The sequence below is a fragment of the Papilio polytes genome, unplaced genomic scaffold (genome assembly GCF_000836215.1).
Source record: "Papilio polytes unplaced genomic scaffold, Ppol_1.0 DF823835.1, whole genome shotgun sequence".
Taxonomy (NCBI): Eukaryota; Metazoa; Arthropoda; class Insecta; order Lepidoptera; family Papilionidae; genus Papilio; species Papilio polytes.
The window spans coordinates 300418-323588 of record NW_013525369.1 but is presented as its reverse complement, the minus strand read 5'-3'; the positions used below and the strand labels follow the sequence as shown (position 1 = coordinate 323588).

The 23171-nt window shown below is 33.2% G+C and overlaps 1 protein-coding gene across 3 annotated transcripts in view; it reads left to right on the top strand.

Moving 5' to 3' along the window:
* The window catches only part of LOC106103244 (laccase-4-like), a 49062-nt gene extending 26641 nt beyond the window's left edge, over nt 1–22421 (top strand). Inside the window, exons 1-11 of one of the 3 annotated variants that reach the window (XM_013282942.1) lie at nt 5518–5561; nt 15745–15809; nt 17125–17765; nt 17878–18035; nt 18246–18389; nt 19489–19678; nt 20055–20178; nt 20289–20400; nt 20537–20639; nt 20864–21050; nt 21543–22421. In XM_013282942.1, coding sequence (XP_013138396.1) covers nt 15752–15809; nt 17125–17765; nt 17878–18035; nt 18246–18389; nt 19489–19678; nt 20055–20178; nt 20289–20400; nt 20537–20639; nt 20864–21050; nt 21543–22288 — 2463 coding nt within the window. In that variant the 5' untranslated portion in view covers nt 5518–5561; nt 15745–15751 and the 3' untranslated portion in view covers nt 22289–22421. Of the gene's footprint in view, nt 1–5517; nt 5562–14625; nt 14723–15744; nt 15810–17124; nt 17766–17877; nt 18036–18245; nt 18390–19488; nt 19679–20054; nt 20179–20288; nt 20401–20536; nt 20640–20863; nt 21051–21542 lie in introns of those variants that run through there. The other 2 variants (XM_013282943.1, XM_013282941.1) reach the window with 2 other exon arrangements.
* The last annotated feature ends 750 nt before the right edge of the window (nt 22422–23171 follow it).

Below are 23171 nucleotides of genomic sequence, written 5' to 3'. Positions count from 1 at the left end.
AAAAAAAAATATACCGACGAATTGAATACCTCCTTCTTTTGGGAAGTCGGTCAAAAAATAGTAATTGGTAGCACAGTTAATCTAAATTGGTGTGTCTGTTTGTAAAATCAAAGGAAAAAATTCCAGATTACGGAAAGATGATGTATTTGCGTTGCTGATAACAGAAAACGTCGGTGGATCAGTGGTTTCAACACTTGACTTGTAATCTACAAGTCTTGGGTTCGAATCCCGCCATGTACCAATGTGATTTTCGATTTTTCGAATTTTCTTATGTACATAATTTACTCGACGTTCTTACGGTGAAGGAAAACATCGTGATGCAACCTGCACATATCGGCGAAAAAATTCAAAGATATGTGTAAAGTCAACCAACCCACACTGGGCCAGCGTGGTTGACTATGGCCTAGTCACCCCGTATTAGGGTAAGCTTCGCGCCCCTCGGTGGGGACGTATAGTGAGCTGGTGATGGTGGATAACAGAAATCGCATTTAAAAATTTGTCCGTCTGTCCGCAAGCCACGTTTGTTCCGGGTAATCTCCGAAACGACTGAACCGATTTCGATTAGTTTTTCACGGAAGGGTAGCTGACATAGACGGACATATTATAGGCTACTTTTATCTTAATATTGCGTGGACGAAGTCGCGGGCAACATCTAGTTATAAAAAAAAACAGTATTGCTATTAATAATATATGAAAAACATTTAAATCCAGTCTAATAATTATCTACAGTTTCAATGGTGCGGAAACAAACGCGATCAAGCTACGAGATGCTTAGTGGAAAACCACCTTAAATAAACTTAAGTAATTTGGTTAGCTAATGATGACTAGTCAATACGTAATAGAGTAACCATGACCGAAGATCCGTCAAAATAACATAGATAATGTCATTGCTAAATTCCGAATTATTGATTATGTTCACGGTCGTAACGAACAGTTTCCACTGCAGAAACAGAATAAAAAATATATAGTTATCGCAGTTTTCTAAAAGAGATTGAAAGGGATAGCAATATGTTATGTGCACGCTTTACCTATAGTCGATTCGTTATTGTTTTTGTTACTTTTATCAATGCTTCTAATTTTATACGAATTAATTCACTTATCTGTTTCCGAATTCTAAATGACAATGAGATATGTTCGAATTTGTAACAATGTTTTATAAGTTTGCATTTCATGGTCTTTAATTGCGTTTATTCTCTTGTTCTTTAAGTAATCCTGAAAGTTAAATTGAGAAATAAATAGATTTACATTGTTTGTAGAAAAGTCATTTTTAATGTATTTAGGCAGTCGAAACTTCCTATATCAAACATAAAACAGTGGTATAGCCTGTTTTAACATCTTCTCACTGTAGAGTCGGCTCGCCCGATGTAATACCACGACCACGAAAACAGGCGTAATTCCGCGTTTCGTTAAAGTGTGGTGCCGGAGACCCAACTGTAGTCCCTTTTTCTTCTCATCCTTTTTATTGAGAAAAGGATGGGAAGTGGAACGTGGATCTGACGCTGGAGGAGACGCATAGGAAGGGGAAATATCTTCTTTATGTGCGTTTCCTCCAACGTCGATTAAGGGTAGGCAACGCTTCAATTGTGGATGTCTATAGGCAGACGTCGCTTTGACTTTTTGGCGGATTTAGGTGGCCGCTTGCTCGTTTGCCACCTTTTTTATATAATAAGATGGCAAACCAGCAAGCGGCCACCTGAATCCACTGAAATGGAAAGCGACCGCTGCCTATAAACATCCGCAATTGCAGATGCGTTGCCTACCGTTGATTGACGGAGGAGACGCGTATAAACAGAACATTTCCCCTTCCTATGCGAAAAGGGTGGGATTCATATAAAAAAAAGAAAAAAAAAACGTTTTAAAGAGTTAGAGAATATATTACTCAACAAGATTATATAGTTCAATCTGTTTTAGAAAACGAATTAAAGTACATTATTTTGCGAGCTTCACATTTACACAAAAATGCCAGTAAACATTGCTCTGTGTAATTATTTTTATAAACGAGTATTGATCGTAAGGAGAGTTATTGATACATTTTATGTGATACGTGATCTTTGTTAGTGATTATAGCTACAGAATATATCTGCTTTCTAAACCAGTTTGACAAGATTTCGCAAATTTAATCTCGCGTAAGCAAATTAATATTTAGAAAACTATCTAACTGCGATTATTTCAGGGATCTAAATTCATTTCGTGTACAGCTTTCGCCTGCGACTTTGACGGCAAGGTATTAAAAAAAAACAAAACAAAAACGCCTAGTCTTTGTATTCTTCCAGACCATGCTCTACATCTGTACCAAATTTCATCCAAATCCATTCAACTGTTTAGGCTACAAACTTTAACAAACATCCATCCATGTAAACTTTCGCATTTATAACACAGTAGAACCTCGATAAGTTAAAGTCAAAGGAAACGCAACTTTCAAGTTATAGAGGTTTTAAGTTATCAAGAGTCTATGTATAGAGGTTTTGGGCTCTGATGGGAAGGGAACATAGTATTTTTTGAAGTTATAGAGGTTTTTAAGTTACCGAGGTTTAAGTTATCGAGGTTCTACTGTACTAGTATGATGGACAAGTATTATTAAATCTAATAGACATAACATAGACCAATATTCATTGTTGTAACTAAAAATATTTCAACCATTATATTAATTTTTATTTTTTAATCTTTTGCAAGTATTTGTTCATGTCGGCAGTAAAGAGTTCTAGGTTTTACGATCAGTTTTAAGTCTATGGCAGTAAAGTGAAGACCCATAAAGATAAACCCAGAGACAATGTACGGCCATCTTTAAAATATTCGTAACCACTTATCATGTTTTGAGTGAATTTATACGATGTAACGGAATTGCAGAGATTTATTATAATAATATAACGCTTAACATTACATTTTAGGATTTTTGCGAGAAAAGGAACGACGCTATGTTTTCGGTTTTTTTAATTTAATTGCATAGCATTGGGTTCAAGGCTTTTGGCCAAACCTTGATATCCTTTTTCCTTGTTACTATGAGATATTAGACGTCATCAAGTTATTTATTATTCTGGAGGTCTATCAGGAATACTGCGAAACCGTAATGTCATCGATAAAGGTATGAGATGTGTCTGTGTATATTGTACTAATCTATTTCAAATTTTGTAGATGACATTCTCATGATTATTCCTAATAAGACCTCAGACGTAGTTTATAAGTAACAATGATATTTTCTCAAAAATGTTTTCTAAAATAGACGCTACCATATTAACCTCATCTTCTTTTTAATAGATTCTGAATATAAGTTTAAAATCTACAAGTATTATAGCATAAAGCGGTTTTCTTTGACCAAAGATTCTTTTTGTATTTTACTATATTAGACTGATTTACTTTTAACGTTCGTCATCATTCGCACGTTTGTAACACTAATATTATAAAGAGGAAAGATTTGTATTTTTGCATGTATTTGATTCACGGGAAACTACTGGGCCGATTTTAAAAAACCTTTCACCTTTAGAAAGGTAATTTATCTGTGAGTAACATAGGCTGTATATTGTATTATTTTTTAATTTCACACGGACGAAGTCGCGAGCATCAGGTAGTTAGAAGTATATACATTAACAGTTTATTAGTCATCAAATAAAATCCCCGGAAGCAAATATTACACTTCAATGACAGTAAATATACCGTTTTGTTTCTCAAGAACGTGATAAAAGCCGCAAAATGTATTATGAGATTCAAATTTTATTGCAGCTTGTGCGTAAACGACTAACGGTCAAATAAAGAAACGACAAATATGTAGCAACGTCTTAAAAGATATGGCCACGCTTCAATTGCATTTCATTAAATTTTTGACGACTGTCAGATTGTAAGCTTCGTAAAGCGAAATGTTAGTTTCGTTCCAGTATGTAGTTGTAAATTAAACAATAACCAATCATTTGTTTTAGGAAAATTTCGTAATATTCTGAAGTTAGATATGAGGTAAGGGTAGTTAATGTAATAAAGATATCTAATAAAAGTATTTTAACAGAAATTTTTGAGAACTGAAGAGTTACAGCGTTGAATCGGATGTAGAGTAAAGAGTTTGCACTTTATTATACACTAGCTTTTGCCCGCGACCCCGTCCGCGTGAAATTTTAAAATAATAATAAAGTAATGAAAAAATATAGCCTATATTACTCACAGATAAATAAACTTTCTTAAGGTCGAAGAATTTTTAAAATCGGCCAAGTATTTTTTGAGGCTACTCATGACAATCAAAAAAGTTTCCCTCTTTATAATATTAGTATAAATGTCTATACAATCGGATATTTAAAAATTGTTCGCATACAAAATAGCGAGCGTCCATTAAGTTTGAATAGGTGTGTAGTAAACTCGTTTGCGAGACGAGTTCAATCTTGCACAATATTACCCGATCTTCGTGGTGATAAATCGTTGAGAAATATGTTCGCATTGTTAGGTCAGCTATTAGCAACAATGGTCTTAATCTAGATGTTAAGAATTAAGAGGTTAAAATTAGTTATATGATATTTAAAAGTAAGACTTCCTCTACAAAGGCAGAGGAAGACCGAAGAAAGTATGGATGGATTGTGTGAAAGAGGATATGCTTAAGAGATTCAGATATGACGGCTGATAGAGATGTATGGAGCAGCAAATACTGTGCCGACCCTCCGTAAGGGATAAGGGCAAGTTGATGATATTTTAAAGTAAAAGGATGAAAAGAGATTGGAAATTTGTAAAGAAAACTTATGAATCATGATATTATTTTCCATTCAAGACTCTTATTAATTATTTATTCAATTAATTGCTGAAGATAAGGAAAATGGAGCGTTTGTGTTTATATTTCATTTCTTAAAAACACAATTACAATATAGTGTTTAGTACATGCAGTTTTCTGTTATGACCATTTTTTTTCAAATAATTCATAGAGACATTTGCGTTTAAAATTTAGAAATTTTATCGTAATTTAATTACATTGTTTTTTTTTTGTTCCAACATAATATTTTAATCGGTCATTTTGTATTGTTATCAACTTGTTAAATGTATTTTTTTTTCACGTCTCGATGACATTGTTTAATTATAACATCGATTTGTTTTGTGTCGTCATAGTTTTAGTAAGACAAATTTATCTGACCCGGTGAGAATGAATGACTAAATAACAAAAAATAATTAGTTAATTAAAAAATTGTCACGATAATCTCGTACTCTTTAACTGCGTTGTCATATTTTGTCTAAGATGTGATCTTTATTTTTTTTTGTTTTATTTTCTGGCAGAAGGAACGCTAACCGCGAAGCTGCGTGCTACCGGGTCAGATAAGTTAATACGTCTATAGTTCCGAATATCCGCAACAGCGTGGGGCAAGGCCGCTAAGATGCGTTGTAAGTGATAGTACATTGGTGGTCATTCAGTAAACCAACAACCTGCATCGTTAACACACGAGCGGATTATTAAAAATATTCCGCGTGTGTTCGAAATTTAAAAATTATTTTTTTAATTATTCTTTTTATTTGGTTTAATGTTAGCCTGCCTGTGATATTTTTTTTTGTTATTTAAAGGCTGTGATTTTGTTTTTATTTTGGATTTTATTATAATTTCGGTAAGTGATCATTTATTTTATTGTTTTTTTTATATTATTTACAAATTATTTTTAAAGCTTTAAAACATATATATTTAATTATTACAATATATTTTTTTAGTTTAATCTTAATGTACTTAGAACAATTAAAACAAATGCTTTTAAATGCAATATTTTATTATTAATTCTTCATCAAAAAATTGAATTGTATATTTTAAAATATAACTAATGATTTTATGTGCCTTAACTAACAAAACATGAATAGGTATAAAGATGTGAAGGCAATCAATCTTAGGACACTGTTAGATTAGAACTTAAATGGTTTAAGTTTCTTTAAGTTAGAGATGGCTGTAACTCAGCCTCGAGCCTATGAACGACCTTTCTGTTTCAAATTATTTTTTTAATATATAATATATGAATAATACGATTACAAAATCTTTTAAATCTTGCTCAATCGTATGACCTCTTTGGTATATTTCTTGTACTTAAAACTGCCCAGAGTACTCTAAAATACGTTAAGATAGTAGGGTTGGCAAAAATTTTAAAGTTACTTAAATTTATTTTAAATAGAAATATTATGTTGAACATAATCGTGACTGAATAAATAAAGAAATAATCAATACGTTTGATTATATACAAGGTTATTGTAATTTTATATTTTATAATGTATTTTAATATTCGTAATTTTATGAAAATGTTTTCATTTATGAATCTAATACGTAAATTTAAAACTTCTAGTTGAAAAAGAGTTTCCTAATCTGTATCTGAATTTGTTAGTAATTCAATTGAAATTAAACAAAATGTAACATAAATATAGTGAAACTTAATGGATAATTTCAAATTATTTTCTCAAATTTACTAGAAAAATACTCAGATGTACAACCAAGACTTATTTTTCTTATTAAAAAATGAATACAAAAAAATTAAAACGCATTCTTGTATTTTGTCATTTTAAGATAAAGTTTTATTTCAAAATTATACAAACGAATTTAATATTTACTTTTAGTTTTGACAGCCCTGACGTTAAGTTTGTATTGCCTAACTCTAAGTTGCATGTCACCTTGACCTCTCATCTCATTGTTAATGTAAGCGCAATAACGTAATATGATTAAAATGGTAGATTAAATAAAACAGACGTAAGGTAACGTTGCTAAGCAATATATTTTTAGACTGACGTGGGGAAAAACATGGGCAAACCCACGAGAGTAACCTAACGATAACCTAAGCTATATTTGGATATTAAAATGTTCTAAATGCTTTTTTAAGAAACGCATTAAAAATAAGAACATTGATAACAGCTGATATGATGAAAAGTGTCCATTTTGTGCGACCATGCCATATTGAAATGGTTTTTATTAGTAGATTTGTGGTCGGATTTAAAAGAAGTATTATTTTTCTATCAATAAACCTGACCTATGGATGGAGTCAGCAGATCTAGGCTCTTATTTGAGGTAGATTTTATGTCTATTTTACATTCGATCCTCTAAAGGAGGGGCAGTCCCACCATGCTTCTGACGACGACCAAAATGTGACCTTTGATAGCTTAAGTCTATTATTAACTGAGGTGTCTTGTATTTTTCCTCAGTATTGTAGACTGTAGTTATTCAATTCAATTGGTTAGTCCAAAGGATTATAAAAAATCAAGCCTTAAGATGCACAAGATAACATCGAGTAATGTAACGTATCGTTAAAATAAGAAACTTCGACAATAACAAGCACAATTTTGACTAAACTATCGCACGAGGGTTGTGCGATTGTTGATTGTTTAATTCTACTGTTTAGTTGCACAACTAAAAAATCGAGTAGTGTGTGCACTAATAAGCTCGTAGGAATCAAAGGGTGACTAAAGAGTTATACCCAAAGCTGTTAAATCTTTACGAAATATCTTTATGTAAGACTAGCTTTCGCCCGCGGCTCCGTCTGTTAATTCCACATTAAAAAAAACAAAAGCGAGTAGCCTATGTGTTCTTCCTGATTATTCTCTAAATCTATAACAAATTTTATCGAAATTCGTTAAGCCGTTTAGTCTACAAACTCTAACAAACATCCATCCATCTAAACTTTCGCATTTGTAATATTATTATGATTTGTAGTTAATTTTATCCAGTTGGGTTTAGCGGCAGCGTGCTAGGTTTTATCTTTTTCACTAAATTAAAAGAAATAAAATGGGGGAAACACCACGTTGGAAAACTTTTTTAGGCATCTATCTCATGGAACGTTGTGGGGGAAACCAAAGCACCGGCCGCACATTTCCAAGCACGTTTGCAGTCGCTCGATATATGGACATAGTACCGCAAATAAATTTACTTTTTAACTTACTTGAGACAGATAATAAAAATTTATTGCATCGGTGTTCAATGTTACAATTTGCATAAAATGTTTCTATTATGGAATTGTATTTTTTTGTAATTATACGTTAATACTTAAGTTGTGTAATGAGTGTCGGTGGCTCAGTGGTTTAAGCACTTGACTTGTAATCTACAGGTCTTGGGTTCGAATCCGATCTGTATCAATGTCATTCGGAATTTTTATATGTATATAATTTACCCGGCGTTCTTACTGGAAAGGAAAACATCGTGATGCCTGCACAAATCGGCGAAGAAATTCAATATGTGTGAAGTCAACCAACCTGCACTGGGCCAGCGCTGTTGACTATTGCCTAGTCACCCTAACTTAGGGTATGGTCCAAACCCCACAGCGGGGACGTATAGTGAGCTAGTGATGATGACTTGATAAAACGCAAAAGACTTTCCTGAAGTTGTAATTTAATCTAACTTCTAACTAATATTAAAAATGCGAAAGTTTAGATGGATGGATGTTTGTTAGAGTATGTAGCCTAAACGGCTGAACGTATATGTATGAAATTTGGCATAGATGTAGAGCAGAGTATGGAAGAACACATAGGCTACTTACTTTTGTTTTAATACCACACGGATGGTATCGTAGGCAACAGCTAGTAAATAATGAATTGAATAGTAAAAAATAATTTCGATCATTTTACTGGAATACAAATGAATTTTTATCTGTGACTCATCAAAACGGAATAGATTAATTTTATTGTACTCAAAAGTCGGTTTTTTACTTTAATATTAGAGTAACATAGTTTTTATGACTTAAAATTAATCTGATAATATTGTGCAAAAGTAACACGTGACTATAAAGATTTACACGTACAATAATAGGAAATACTTAAGATTTCCTTACCTAAACACGTGCTGGTATGAGTTCATAACTCTTAATTGATTTAACACTAGCTGTTGCTCGCGACTTCGTTCACGTGAAATTTTAAAATTAATCCTATGTTACTCAGCGATAACGTAGCTTTCTAATGGTAAGAGAATTTTTGAAATCGGCCCAGTTGTTTTGAAGTTATTTCAATACATATAAAAATACAAATTTATCTTACTAATATAAATGCGAAAGTTCAGATGGATGGATGTTTGTTAGAGTTTGTAGCCTGAGCGGCTGAACCGATTTCGATGAAATTTGGTATAGATGTAAAGGATACTCTGGAAGAAGTTATAGGCTACTAATTTTTCTTTTTTTTTAATTCCACGCGGACGCAGTCGCGTGCGAAATCCAGGAATTCATAGTATAAGTAAAGACTATAGATTATTCCGTCGTAGGTAATTAACCTTGTGATCCGTCAATACATTAAAAAAAAAACCGCGAGCGTGGAATTACCCAATTTCTATTTGTTCCTTCACGGTTATGGACAACGCATCTGTCAAACATTCGTCGGTTACAGCTGCTTATAGAAAAAAGAAACCAATTACTACCGTCATTTGTTATATACTAGTATAGACCGATAAGATTATTTGGCCCGTTGGTTCCATCAAACTTAAATATGACAGCTCAGCAAGTGTCACAAGACCCCTTTCGTACTGTAGATTTCATATATTTTTTCCTTTAATGTCGTTTTTGGTCCTATGCAGGTTTTACATTCTTTTTGACAAAACTTATTGAGATCCTTGTTTGACTATAAATTGGTTAAGAAATAAAAAGTCGATGATACTCACACGTCAAATAGATTTGGTTGTTAATGCTTTAGGAGTTCACAATTGAGAAGTTACTTAAAATAACCTACGTTTCTATGTAAAATCCCTACTGTGAGTCTGGCAATCAACAATTAGAGTCACAATAAAAAGCATTTTATTGTAATGCTTCGACGTCACTTCTGATTGTCACTTTAATCCTTTCACTTGACAAGGGCTAAATTCGTAACGTCCTTCAATGACTATTGTTAAAATGTAAACAAGTGAATGTTGTTAGTTGTCGATGGTTTTTTTGACACTAGTTGCTCGCGACTTCATCAGGTTGACATATCTACCAATGCAAGTGTCTATGGGCAGCGGTTGCGGTCTATTTTGACGCATTCTGGTAACCTCTTGCTTGCTTTTCACCTTATAAATATCTAGCTGTGGCTCGAACTCCCTTCATGTGGAATTATAAGAACAAAAGTGAGTAGCCTGTGTTCTTCCAGACTAACCTCTATGTCTATGTCAAATTTCATCGCAATCAAACGTTTAGACAGCAGACTCTAATCCATCCATACAGCAATTTATGGTTTCTTTGTGTTTATCTTAACATAATATTCGTTCTGTTTTTTTATTGAAATAAATACTTTAAAGGAATGTCAATGATCTCGTTCGGTTTTTATTACGGTTTCGTAATTTTCGAAGTTATTTTAAAATGCTAATTAATATGATATAACATCGGTGGCATTATTGAAACAAATCCTCGCGCCATTTCAATGTTTATCACGTTTTTATACGTCATTGACACTAATGTCATTTAAATAAGTTAGTAAATTTACACATCATTAAAATTGTATTAAAAATATAAGAAATAAGTCACAGTTTAATCTATCAATGTTTTTTTTTATAAAATATGGTGGCAAACGAGCAAGCGGCCACCTGAATCCGCCAAAATGGCGAAGCGACCGCTGCCCAGAGACATCCGCTATTACAGATGCGTTGCTTACCCTTATCCGACAGAGGAGGAGACGCACATAAGGAGGATACCCCTTCATATGCATCTCCTCCTTCGTCAAATCCACTTCCCCTTCCCATCCTCTCCTTATAAGGAAAGGATGGTAAAGAGAAAGGGAATTAAATTAGGCCTCCGGCACCACAATCATAAATTTAATTAATTTAATTCGTTAATTTCTTTCATAACATTATAAGGGAACTTAGTATAAGAATTACTAGATTAAGGGCCTGTCCTATCAAATTGTAAATAGTCTGATTACAATCTAAGGTGTAAAATATGTGACGGAAATATCGGATGTTCCCGTATATGACAGTGACGTCATTATTAAGCAATCTGAGTGTCCCCGAGCCAGTGGTGGCACAAGCCTTAACTCTAACAGAGAAAATTAAACGAAATCATACATAAAATCAGGTTAAAGGCAGATAAAGGCTGGTGGTGGTGGTGGTGGTGCTGGTGATGATGATGATGATGATGATGATGATGATGATGTTGATATACCCTAAACACCCTCAGCATTTCTACGTTTGTAATCTTGTTATAGCTTCTTTTTAAGCTACAATTTTCTACAAGGTTTCTACACCCATCATGTCACGTATAACAAAGGTCACATCAAACGTGAAGTAATAATTATACGAATAGTTCCTCAATATATCAATGGTAACTTAACAATAAAACATTATGCTAATGCTTAGTCTATTAACCACCATGACGTCACAGTATGAGATAATGTAGATAGTAGAGTAGCATTATTGTGATACATTTACTGAGATTTAAGGACTGTCCCTCCACTGGTTGATAGACGCTGTAACTTAAGGAAACAAAATCCGATATTTCCATCATATATTCCACAGGTTCGATTGTTATCAGACAGTTTACATTTTGGTGGGACAGGCCTTTAATCAAATAATGCAGGACTTTCCGTAATTGTTCACTAATTCATTTAGAATAGTATTGTCTCTTTCATTCTCTATGAAAACTGTGATAGATTATTTTTATATCGATTTTAAAACAAATTACTGTTTTATCTCAAGTCAAGAATTTCCAGTATCAATCCATTTAATTTTTTTATTCATGTATTGTAATATTTAAAACGTAAAAAGCATGATACGAATTATAACTAACAATAACAAGCTTTTATAAGCACACTACAAAGGATCTAATTTAAACCTTTGTTCCACTAACCATTTGTTTTTAGTATAGTTATGTAGGAAAACCTATGATTCATGTGATTAAATCCGTGTCCTGTATTCTCGTTACAAGGTCACCCTTAATGAAGGTTAGAGTTTCGACATAATTGTGAGGGAAAATTGTTGATCTCATTTTGTTTTTAATGTCATTTTCATTCAAACCTTTTTCGTGAGACCCTTTTTTAGAAGCAGGTAAGCGATACGGAAAAGTTTTTATTCCCGAATTGAAAGGGAAAATTCAGCATTTGCTATTTACATTTAAAACAAATGCAAAACTGATTTCCTTTTTATTCATGTCACTCACATTTTAAAATCAAGTAAATGATCGAAAACAAAATTTCGTTTCAAATTGTTATACTGCACAGAGCACTGCACCTTTCTCTAAACCACGATAGAAAGCAAGGACGAGTGAGTGTCAAGCCGAATTATTACGACACTGAGATAACCTGCGTACAATTAAAATTAATGCACGGTGCTACTGGCGTAATGCTTATCTTAGCTTACTGCACAGTCTATGTGCTCAACTCATCATCATCATCATCACCAGCTCACTATACGACTGCACCGAGGGCCTCGGAGCCTACCTTAAGTAAGTGGTGAATAGGCCATAGTCAACCACGCTGGCCCACTCCGGGTTGGTTGACTACACACATATCTTTGAATTCCTTCACCGTAAGAACTCGGGTAAATTATGTATTAATGAAAATAAAAATAATGCCAATTTACGAGTAATTGCCTTGTATACAAACAATTACATTTGGTAAAAATGCGAGACATTACTATGCGTTGTCATTGACACGGTTTCAAGTTTGTCGTTATGATTTACAACCAATGCCGTTGTAGTATTCCGGAAATTGCTCGCGATACTGAAGCGATGTTGTTGCGATATTGCTCATCGGTTGTAATTTAATTTTTAAGACAGTTTGTTTTAATATATGTACGTTTCAGTATTTAAACATATGTACAAAAATGTGATTTTAACAATTATTAACATAATTAAGTAATACCATAGATATAGAGTAAAAAAATTAAGTACCCAAAGAATCTTGAAATTTAATAAACTTTAAGTTACGATGTATTTGTCCTTTAGGGAAATAATTTGAGATATTACAATATAAATTAAAGTCTAAAAATAATAAAAAAACAATAACATTGCAATAAGTTGTCTCGTAGTTGTATCGCTTTATGTTATCAGAATAACTCCAGAGGTCATTCAACGGAACGTTACGTCAGACGCATCTCAATCATGTGACTGGTTTGTTTTGCTTCTACACGTCTCGTTTGCACATCACGATACTTGATATAAATTGCTAAGTTATAGTTAAGTGATAAGAGTCCATTGTTACTAAAGGATAGTGGGTACGAATAAAAAATTGAAACAAAAACATGTTGAAAAACTTTTTAAATTAATTATTGTTTACAAATAGATACGAGATAGATTTCTATTACATTTTTTTATTACTATGGATAGATGCAGTAAAAAAAATGACTGAAATGTAATAGATCGATTTGGAATTTAAACGATGAAGACTTATTCTGATCCTTCTAAGAGTGAAATGAGAACATTTACTTTAATCTTCTTAACGTTAGAATTTTAATTTGTAAAATACTAATATTGTCACGTGACCGTGCTCGTGCACGTATTTTAAGTTAGTTGCATTTTGATTATAAGTCGTAAACCTGTTAGATTTAGGGTAACCACATATTAGTTGATCATGCGCTGGTTCCGTGCAAACTGAATACATACATTACAGCCTTGACTCGCTTTACATTTATTACGTTTTTTTGCCGCCAGATTGCGTTAGGTTAGTGACGACTGAAATTCTTTAAATGCTTGCTATCTTCAGGTACAATTGGAATATTTGGTGGCGTGGTTTGTTTGTTAGGATTTAAAATCTACAATCGTTTGAATGTTTTTTACTAATTGGGACGAAACAAAAACAAATAGGATGTAGCTATTAAATGTTTCTATTTCTAGGCGAATTGCTTTGTATTATTATTCCGTATTTTGCGCAACTCACTGCTTCTTAGAAGAAGTTACAAGATTAGGTATTTTTTTTTGTAAGTGGAACACCGCAGATTTCCGGGAGTGTGCTTGCGTTTAAGAGATAAACATGGTTGATGTAATATATCAATCATTTGTGAAGCTATATGTACAGACGGCTTCATAAATGTGTATACACTTACCATAGCTACAAAAAAATGTAAGATAGGTTTCAAAATTCGGACAGTATCAGAAGCTAAGGAGTAAAAGGTTAGCAAGGTATGGGCATGTTATGAGGAGGGATGAATCGCATGTAACAAGGAAAATGTTAGTTATGAATGTGGAGGGGTACACCGGTAGAGGTAGACCTAGAAAGAGATGGATGTATTTAGTGAAAGGGGGCATGATTGTGAAGGGAGTGATGAAGGCGTATCAAAGTTTGTAAAGTTTTATAAATGCATACATATGCAGCTGACTGTACTAATCTTAAAGAATTGCAAATTATATTCGTTGTAGTGTAACGTGTTTGAAGTTTAGAATATTTTTAAATACATAATACCGCGCAATCACATCTCAACGAGTCACGTAAACACGCGAAATCCTTTAAATCCTCGCTTACATTTCTCTAAAGTCGTGTCACCGTGTCACGCTGAAAAATGTTTGTTTTTAAAACGTGTTTTCTGTCCCGTTTTAATACTTTGCTACCATATATCTGACTGTAGCTTTCGTGCGAAGTGATACTACCTAACCAAGTGTTGTGTTGTTTTAGACGCTCAAAGCTGTTTATTTTTAACGAATACTCACCTGTGAATTTAGGTTCATTTGTTTTTTTTAAATCTGAATATTTATGTTACTGGCCAGTTTGAATTCCCTAATGTTGCTAGGCTATTAAATTTTTAATGAAACAATTAAGAGAGATAGAGAATAAATTGGTCCAGATTGACCCCACGATCCTCCGAAGTGGTCCAGGTTGACCCTCTAGGACCACAGAAAACTCGCTGGAAGTGTAATAGCAGGAAGTAAGTTATACATTATTTAATGAAGAATTTTTAGTAGCGAGTTCATCGAAACAATTAAACTTTGAAAGGATTCTACGAGAGAAAAGTTTGAGAATCTCTGTTTAACTGAATAAAAAAAAATACATTTGATGTAGTGTCCGTTTTTTCGGATTTAAATTATTTTATTCTTTACAACAAAGAACATAATAGACACAATAAGCGAGTTGTCTACCTAAGTGCACTTAAGCGCCCTCTATCGCGCCGTCTCCTAACATTTTCATTAAAAATTTATTCTATTTTCTCGTGTTACTTCGCCTCTAGTTACCGCCTGCATTTTGTGCAGAGCTAAATTTTAGACCAAGTGTTCTTAAGATAAGCTTAATACAGAATTGTAAAAAAAGAAATACTTTATTATATTATATTAAAAAAGCTATATTTGGTACGTACTGTTAAGAAACAAATCGGTATCTTGCTGGAGTAGCGGCGCAACACTACATCATTGCCATACACGTCCCATCCCTATGACATCTGTCAATGTCAATCTAAATTAAGGTTAAGCGCGCCATTCCTGGCGGGAACGGTGGATTGAGTATCGAAAAATAATCGCGTTGTTACAATTTTATTATTGTCTATAAGTATGTAGTACCGTTCGATACAATTATAGTTAATAAACTCTTGTATTCTAAACAGTACATAAACCAGCGGATTTTCACTGCCTAAATAAATATACATAACATGTTGTATTCTCTCTTATTCTTCTAAAAACGTATATATTCTTAAACATGGGAACCAGCATGAATATTTTCGAGGGAGTTTTTGTAATCGTAAGTATGAGACTAACCTCGATGACATTATGTAGTGCTAGCCCTGTTTGTTTCGGAAGTTCACTTTTATTTAATTAATCTAAAACGATTCGAATTGATCTTTACGGCATGAATAAGAAAATATATGAATCTTACATTCTTTGCCACTTAGGGGAAGCTAGGGGGATCGTTAGTGATTAATATTTTTAATTTTTAATACCATGTGTTGTTTTGTTTCAGATTAGCAATGATGTACAGATTTCAGTACGCAGTTTGCTTCTTGCTCGTGAGTCTGTCTGTTACTTGTAAGTATCGATTTTCTTACGTACTTTTATATTCTTCTGGGTCAAGGTTTTATTTCATTGTTTTCTTACCAAGTCTATTGAAACTATTCTTTGTTTAAATGTATACTATTTTATAGAATAAAGAAATAGTTATCTTTGTTACACAGTAATTAGTTGTCTGCAGTTTTGTTTAATCTCCGCGCAGACTGAGAGGTTACGTTACTTACTTAGAGGTTACTTAGAGGTTTAATTTATTGATTTTTCATACTAAAAGTAAGGTCCTTCTATAGTTCAATTTACCGTTACAGAGTTTTCAAGCAAGCGGCCACATAAATTTGGCAATTTAGCGAAGTATTTGCAGCTCATTGACATTCAAATTTAGGTCTCATGCACGCAATTTCATCAGATTAAACGGTTTATAACAGCAAATATTATCTTTAAAAAAACTAAATAATAAAAAAACTAATTCAAATATCACGTATTGTCAACAAATATTAACAAAAGAGTAACTTTAATATCGCATTGTTTGTCTTTAAATATAAAGGGAAAGTAATTACTTTTTAAGGACGAAATATTATCCTTAAGTCGGAGATATTTATGACTCATTGTATGTCCTTCTTTGATGCTGCGTTAATCCTCCCTTAGAATGGTAAAAGGAATTCAAGATAAAAGCGCCTTATCAACACAATAATGCTCCGTCCTATAGACCGTATAACTTGCGGATTTGAGCGGATATCTTACATGGACAGTTGAAATGCACGCACGTCCGAACTGTTTTGATACTTTTTGAAAATAAATTTTAGTTAATTAATAAAAAAAATTCTTATTTCTACTAAAGAGTGTAATTAATTATAAAGCATAATTACAATCACTTCCTTCCAAACGTTTTGATCTTCAGTAACGAAAACATCAGGAAAAAACTAGTGCCTTTTATGGTCGTGTGCTATAAGAAAAAACAATTTTTGAAATTCACATCTATTTTTGAAACACTTGCAAGTGTTGAAGTAAAAGTATCAAGAAATATGAATCGCAATCCACAAGGTATAAGACGAATGATGCGATTAAGTTGAGCAACTCGGAGCCTTGATAGCTGGAGGTACAATTGCTTTGCTACGCTCCTATCCGCTACATGCATTATACATTTTCAACTACGCTACAAGTAAACAAAAACAAATTAAAGACGCGAGCAAACACAATTTGTTAATTAAAAAAAACAAAATCACAAAGACATTGTTGTTTTTGTTTTTGACTTCATATACTAGACGTTGGGTAATAATTATAAAATCATTAAATAAAAATAATTGTGCAATAATAAGTGCAATTTTACTTGTTCCAGATACAAAAGATATCCCAAGAGTTCCAATCAGCGATGATATATCTACGTTAACTACAGACTATAGCAGTGATGGTACATTCGAAAATTTGGAAGATCAATCAATTGCAAGTGATTTAGAAGACACGAGAAATCAAGAAAGTAATCCTTTGATAGAAGATGTAGAAATAAACGACGGAAATATCATAAGAAGATTTAATAGCAGTCAATCTTTTAGGACATTAGAAAGTGCTTCCAGAGTCTTACTTCCAACGAATTATAACCATTCTATAAATGATGTGTTATACGAAACGAAACCGGAGAACGTATCAGAGGTTACAAAACATAGAAAGAATACGGAAGAGAACGATTTTCGTTCACCTACTTATAAAGAATCAAAAATCAGAGCACATGTTAAATACGACGAAGTTACAGGCGAATTGATAAATGAGGATCATCCTTGTGAAAGAGAATGTATAGAAGGAGATGAACCTATGGTTTGCCATTATCATTTTAATCTGGAATGGTATCAGACAATGAGCAAAGCTTGTTATGATTGTCCGTACAATTTAACGGATTGTAATAGAATTGACTGTATCCCTGCAGATGGTATGAGGAGAGCATTAAACGTTATTAACAGAAAAATGCCTGGACCTGCTATAGAGGTAAATGATTCATTCTTTGTCACGAAAGTAGCTGTGTTGATCTGTGTAGATTTAGACTGACTACTATCTTACGAATTGTATTGTTTCATTTTATTATTACAATTCTTTCTAGGTCTGTCATAATGATATCATTGTGGTTGATGTGGAAAATGATTTGATGACTGAGAGTACAACAGTACATTGGCACGGGCAGCATCAGAGAGGAACTCCGTACATGGATGGAACTCCATACGTGACGCAGTGTCCTATTTTACCGGAATCAACATTCAGGTAATAATAAAAATACTCTGAAGAACTCAGAAAAAAACGTAAGAAGGGAAGAGAAGTAGTTACCAGTATGGAATAGGAAAGGCCAGAAAACAATTGAGGTCTTACCTGAAAGTAATACTACCATCTTGTTTTATTAAACAAATTATTTTATTTGATATTTCATGTTACTAAATTTATGGAACAAATCTGTATTTTTTTTTTATATTTAAGGTACAAGTTTAACGCCACGCACGCTGGTACACATTTCTGGCACTCACATTCCGGCATGCAGAGAGCTGACGGCGCGGCTGGTGCCCTGATAATCAGAAAACCCAGGACCCTGGATCCTCACGGCCAGCTCTATGACTATGATAAGTAAGCATCTGGAGTATTAACTTATTGCTGATGTATTTGTTGTTGAAGCGACATTTGGTGGCTTTGTTTTCTAATTTGTGTTAATGTGACATTTTTTTAAATTAATGAGAATACCAGCTATTAATATAGATTTAAATTCTGTCACACAATTTTGATATAAGTAGATTTGATAGGCTGTTTTTTTTTGTAACGAAAATAATGTTAATCTGTGGTGACGGTTTGTTAAAGCAACCTTGACCTACATTTATCGCCGTCAATACATTTTATTACATAGAACAGAATGTATTCTGGTATCCATCAATTATTACTTTTAAACGATGTGCTTTGTTTTATCGGCTTTTGTTTTATTTTCTCTTTCAAATTGTTAAACCGCTAAGGTATTATAATTGATCTGAATTACTAAAAATAATGGGTTTACCCTAAATATTAGGAAAGTAGTAGGAAGTTGGCTTTTAGTTTTTTGTTACAAGGTTTTCTAACCATGTTAGTTTAATGGTGATAGATGACCAGAGATGACAATCCAGGTCGACTGAACTCATTTATGTAAGAACTAATTTAGATTAATGTAAGAAATGGTAGGTCGTGGTTCGGTTTTTAATATTAGGCAATCGAGAATAATCTATTAACCATTGGACAAAATACATTGATACAGATTTAGATCATAGTATTTTCAATTCAAATTTTGTCTTTTATAAATCAAAATTGACTAATGCAACAATAGGCGTAGAATACAATTGTTCTTAAAAGTTTGAAATTAATCCCTAAATTAAGAAGTACGGCGATATCGCAAATAAAACACATAATAGAGTAATAATCATCTAGAAAGTAGAAGACAAACCTAAAACCAATATCCAAAAATAGTCAAATTGTGCGTTAATAGCTGAATAATTGTAGCATTGACAAAATCTTCTTTATTTACTGATACACACTCTATGTACAAAAATTGGTAAATTGCATTTGATAAAATAAAAAGTTGTTACATTGCTCGCTTCACATTTTTCTCTTCTACATTCAAATTTCTTTTTAAACACAATTTTTGTCTATTGTTTTCTTGGCGGCCAGCATGATATTAATTATTAACAACAATGTTTTGTTTCAGATCAGAGCACGTAATGATAGTAACTGACTGGATTCACGAATTATCAGTGTCTATGTTTATGGACCATCATCACTCTATTGGCGACAACAAGCCTCCTACGTTACTGATTAACGGTGTCGGACGCTTTAGGATATTTAATGAGACCACCGAACCTAGATATATGAAAGCTGCTACCTTTAACGTTGATAAGGTGGGTACTTCGATATTACTTTAATCCTATCCCAGTACCTATTAAGACAGTGTCTTCAGGAAGTGACTCTATTTTGGGTTCAGCGCTTGGTTTCTTCTTCTGGGGCCATCTCCTAACGAAGGTTGGCAATCATCATAACAACTTCAGACCCAGCAGCTTGCATACTTTTGTTGTACCGTTGGTGAAGATTTTTAAGCCAAGATGTTCTTCCTTTTTCTGTATTAGGTCCTATCCTATAAATACAGTTATTTGTAAGGTTACTTAGTGTACTAGAATAGGAATTCAAGTATCTATCACTTCTATGACCTAGAAGGATCTAAGGGTTGTGTAATCATTTTTTTTAGTATGGTCTTTAGATTGTGTTCTTTTGTTTCAGGGTTTTAAGTATCGTTTCCGTGTGATCAACGCCGAATTTCTCAACTGCCCTATTGAGTTATCAGTTGACGACCACAACATAACAGTCATTGCGTCAGATGGTTATGATTTGGAGCCTATAACTGGTAAGTTGGAGGATATTTTCATTTTTTTTAAACTATTCTCTATCTTTACTTATCCGAAACTCTGAGTTTCTTGACAAGGGTTTTGTTTACAATTAATTTATAATTTTTAGCTACATCGCTGGTGACGTACGCTGGTGAGAGATACGACTTCGTGCTCGACGCTAGCAATAATGTTGACAACTACTGGATACGATTCAGAGGTCTCATGGATTGCGATGAAAGGTAAAATTTTTGAAGATTAAAAAACTTCTGTTACTGTAAATCAAAAAAATATTTTAACTTAAGACTGGCCTAATTTAAGGGAAATGGAAGTAAATTGTTTTAAATTATTTGATAATAAGATTAATATTTATTGCAGATTTACGAAAGCTAAGCAAGTGGCAGTATTACATTATGAAGGAGCCCCCGACGTGGAACCTGAAGGCGACCCGACATGGGAAGAGTTGCATAACGAAGGACTGGTAACAATACATTCAATTTTAAAATCACTGACATAATAGGTGTGTAAAATAAGCAAAAGAAAACTGCGAAATAGATAATTACAAGTGCTGGATTCTTTGGGCTTAGGTGTTAGACTTAATTCTAGATAGTAATTTCTATCTATAAAGGAAGCTGCCAATAAAAAAGTAGAATTTTTATAGCAATCTTTATGATCCTATATCTAACAGTAACTCATTTTTCCCAGCAATTAAACGCACTGAATAAAGGCGAAGAGGAAAATGAAACGATAAGCGTCGCCGAAATGAGGTCGCTCCAGGGCTACGACGACAGCCTGAAAGAAATCGCCGATTATCAGTTCTATGTCGCTTACGATTTCTACGCTAAGAACAATTCGCATTTCCATAGATCACCTTACTATGGTTATTATCAAGGTAAGTTGTATTTTATATATTGCAGATTCTAAATTTGATGGTATTTCGTGAAGCCTCATAGAAATTATACTAATATTATAAATCCGTATTTTGAACGGCACAATAGTTGTTAAAATTTGGCATAGACGTACAACATAGTCTGAAAGAATACAGTGGATATTTGCTAAGTTTTTTTTATTTCCACATGAACATAGTCGCAAAAGCTAGTGGTTTATTAATAGACCTTTTATCATTTGCAAATTGGCACAAAATTTTATTTGAAATGAAATCTAACTGTAACTAATGAATTTTGCTTATTGTCTTGTATCTTACTTATATTATAAACACGAATGTTTAGATAGATGGATGTTTGTTAGAGTTTGTAGCCTAAACGGCTGAACGGATCTCGATGAAATTTGGCATAGATGTAGAACACATAGGCCACTCATTTTTGTTTTTTTTTTTTACTCCACGCAGACAATAGTAGTTAATAATAAAATGCTTTTGTTTTAGTTCCACATAAGGATAACCGTTTATATACACCTCAACTTAATCACATCAGTATGAAGATGCCATCCAGCCCACTCCTCCTCGACAGACCTTCGCCGGACAACTTTTGCAATATGTCTAGCATCAGTGAGGACTGTAAAGAAGGATATTGTGAATGTTCCCACGTACTCTCAGTCAAGAAAAATGCTGTAGTGGAAATTATTATCGTTGATGAAGGTGTGACATTTGACGCGAACCATCCTTTCCATTTACACGGTCACAATTTTAGAGTAGTAGGAATGAGACGTTTAGCGAATGATACAACGATAGAGGAAATCAAAGAATTTGATAAAGCAGGGTTGTTAAAAAGAAATTTAAAAAATGCACCGCTTAAAGATACTGTTACTGTTCCTGATGGTGGTTATACTGTTATTAGATTTAAGGCTGACAACCCTGGATATTGGTTGTTCCATTGTCATATAGAGTTTCATGTTGAAATTGGTATGGCGTTAGTATTTAAGGTTGGTGAACATAAAGATATGGTTCCTATACCGCCTGGTTTCCCACAATGTGGTAGTTATATGCCAGATCATAGTATGGAAGCTACAGAAAAACCTAAAACAGACAGTCAATATATTTCCATCAATCATTGGTGGCCTGTCGTATTAATGAACAATAACAGTACCTCATCAACTTCGTGTTTAGATTCTGTGACTGCGTTAGTGTTTCTCTCCTGTTTTTGGTTATTGAAATTAGTTATTGGTACGTAGTTTAAAAAATTAGGTATTTAATTTTAAGATAAAGCCCGCTACACACGTTAGATTTATCGAAACATTATTAGGATAAAACTGAGCGTAGCAGGCTTAACATTTCGTAAAACGAATTCATTGGTATTATGTAGGTTAGAGTTTTTGTACTTACAGACTTCAGTATCCAATCCAATATACGCGGTATTGTATATAATTTATCATTATTATTTATTGGGCTGTACTTATATTTATTGATGTTATTTTTGTTAGCAAACCTCACATGAGACTTTCACGTCATTTTAACACTGGTAAACTATAACTTTTTTTTAAACAACCATTATAGGTTAGAAATGTGAATATACCAATAAGTAGGTTCTTATGTAGATTGTCAAGTGAGAAATTAACAATTTCTCTTATAAAAATTGTATTGATTTTTGAGATTTATAATATCTTGATGTCATGTACTTTATAATGTAACGAGTTGTCGCCTGTAAAATTCGTTTGCGCAAATTTGTACCATCCGTTACGCCATTTTGACAGCGCGGAATTTTAAAAAAAGTTCCCTATAATATGCCCGTCTATGTCAGCTACCCTTCAGTGAAAGTTCGGTCGAAATCGGCCCAGCCGTTTCGGAGATTACCCAGAACAAACGTGGCTTGCGGACAGACAGTCAAAAAAAAAATTAAATGCAATTTTTGTATCAGCAACGCAAATACATCATCCTCTGAAATCTGGAAGTTTTCTTTTGATATTACAGACACTTCAATTTTATTATATGTATAGATGACAAGCTTGATCTTAGAATTGTCAAACGTACCCAACTGTAACATAAATATTGACTCCTAGTTTAAAAATCTTTACTAAAGCTAAAGGAGAGTTCAATAGAAATTCTGTCAAATTATTT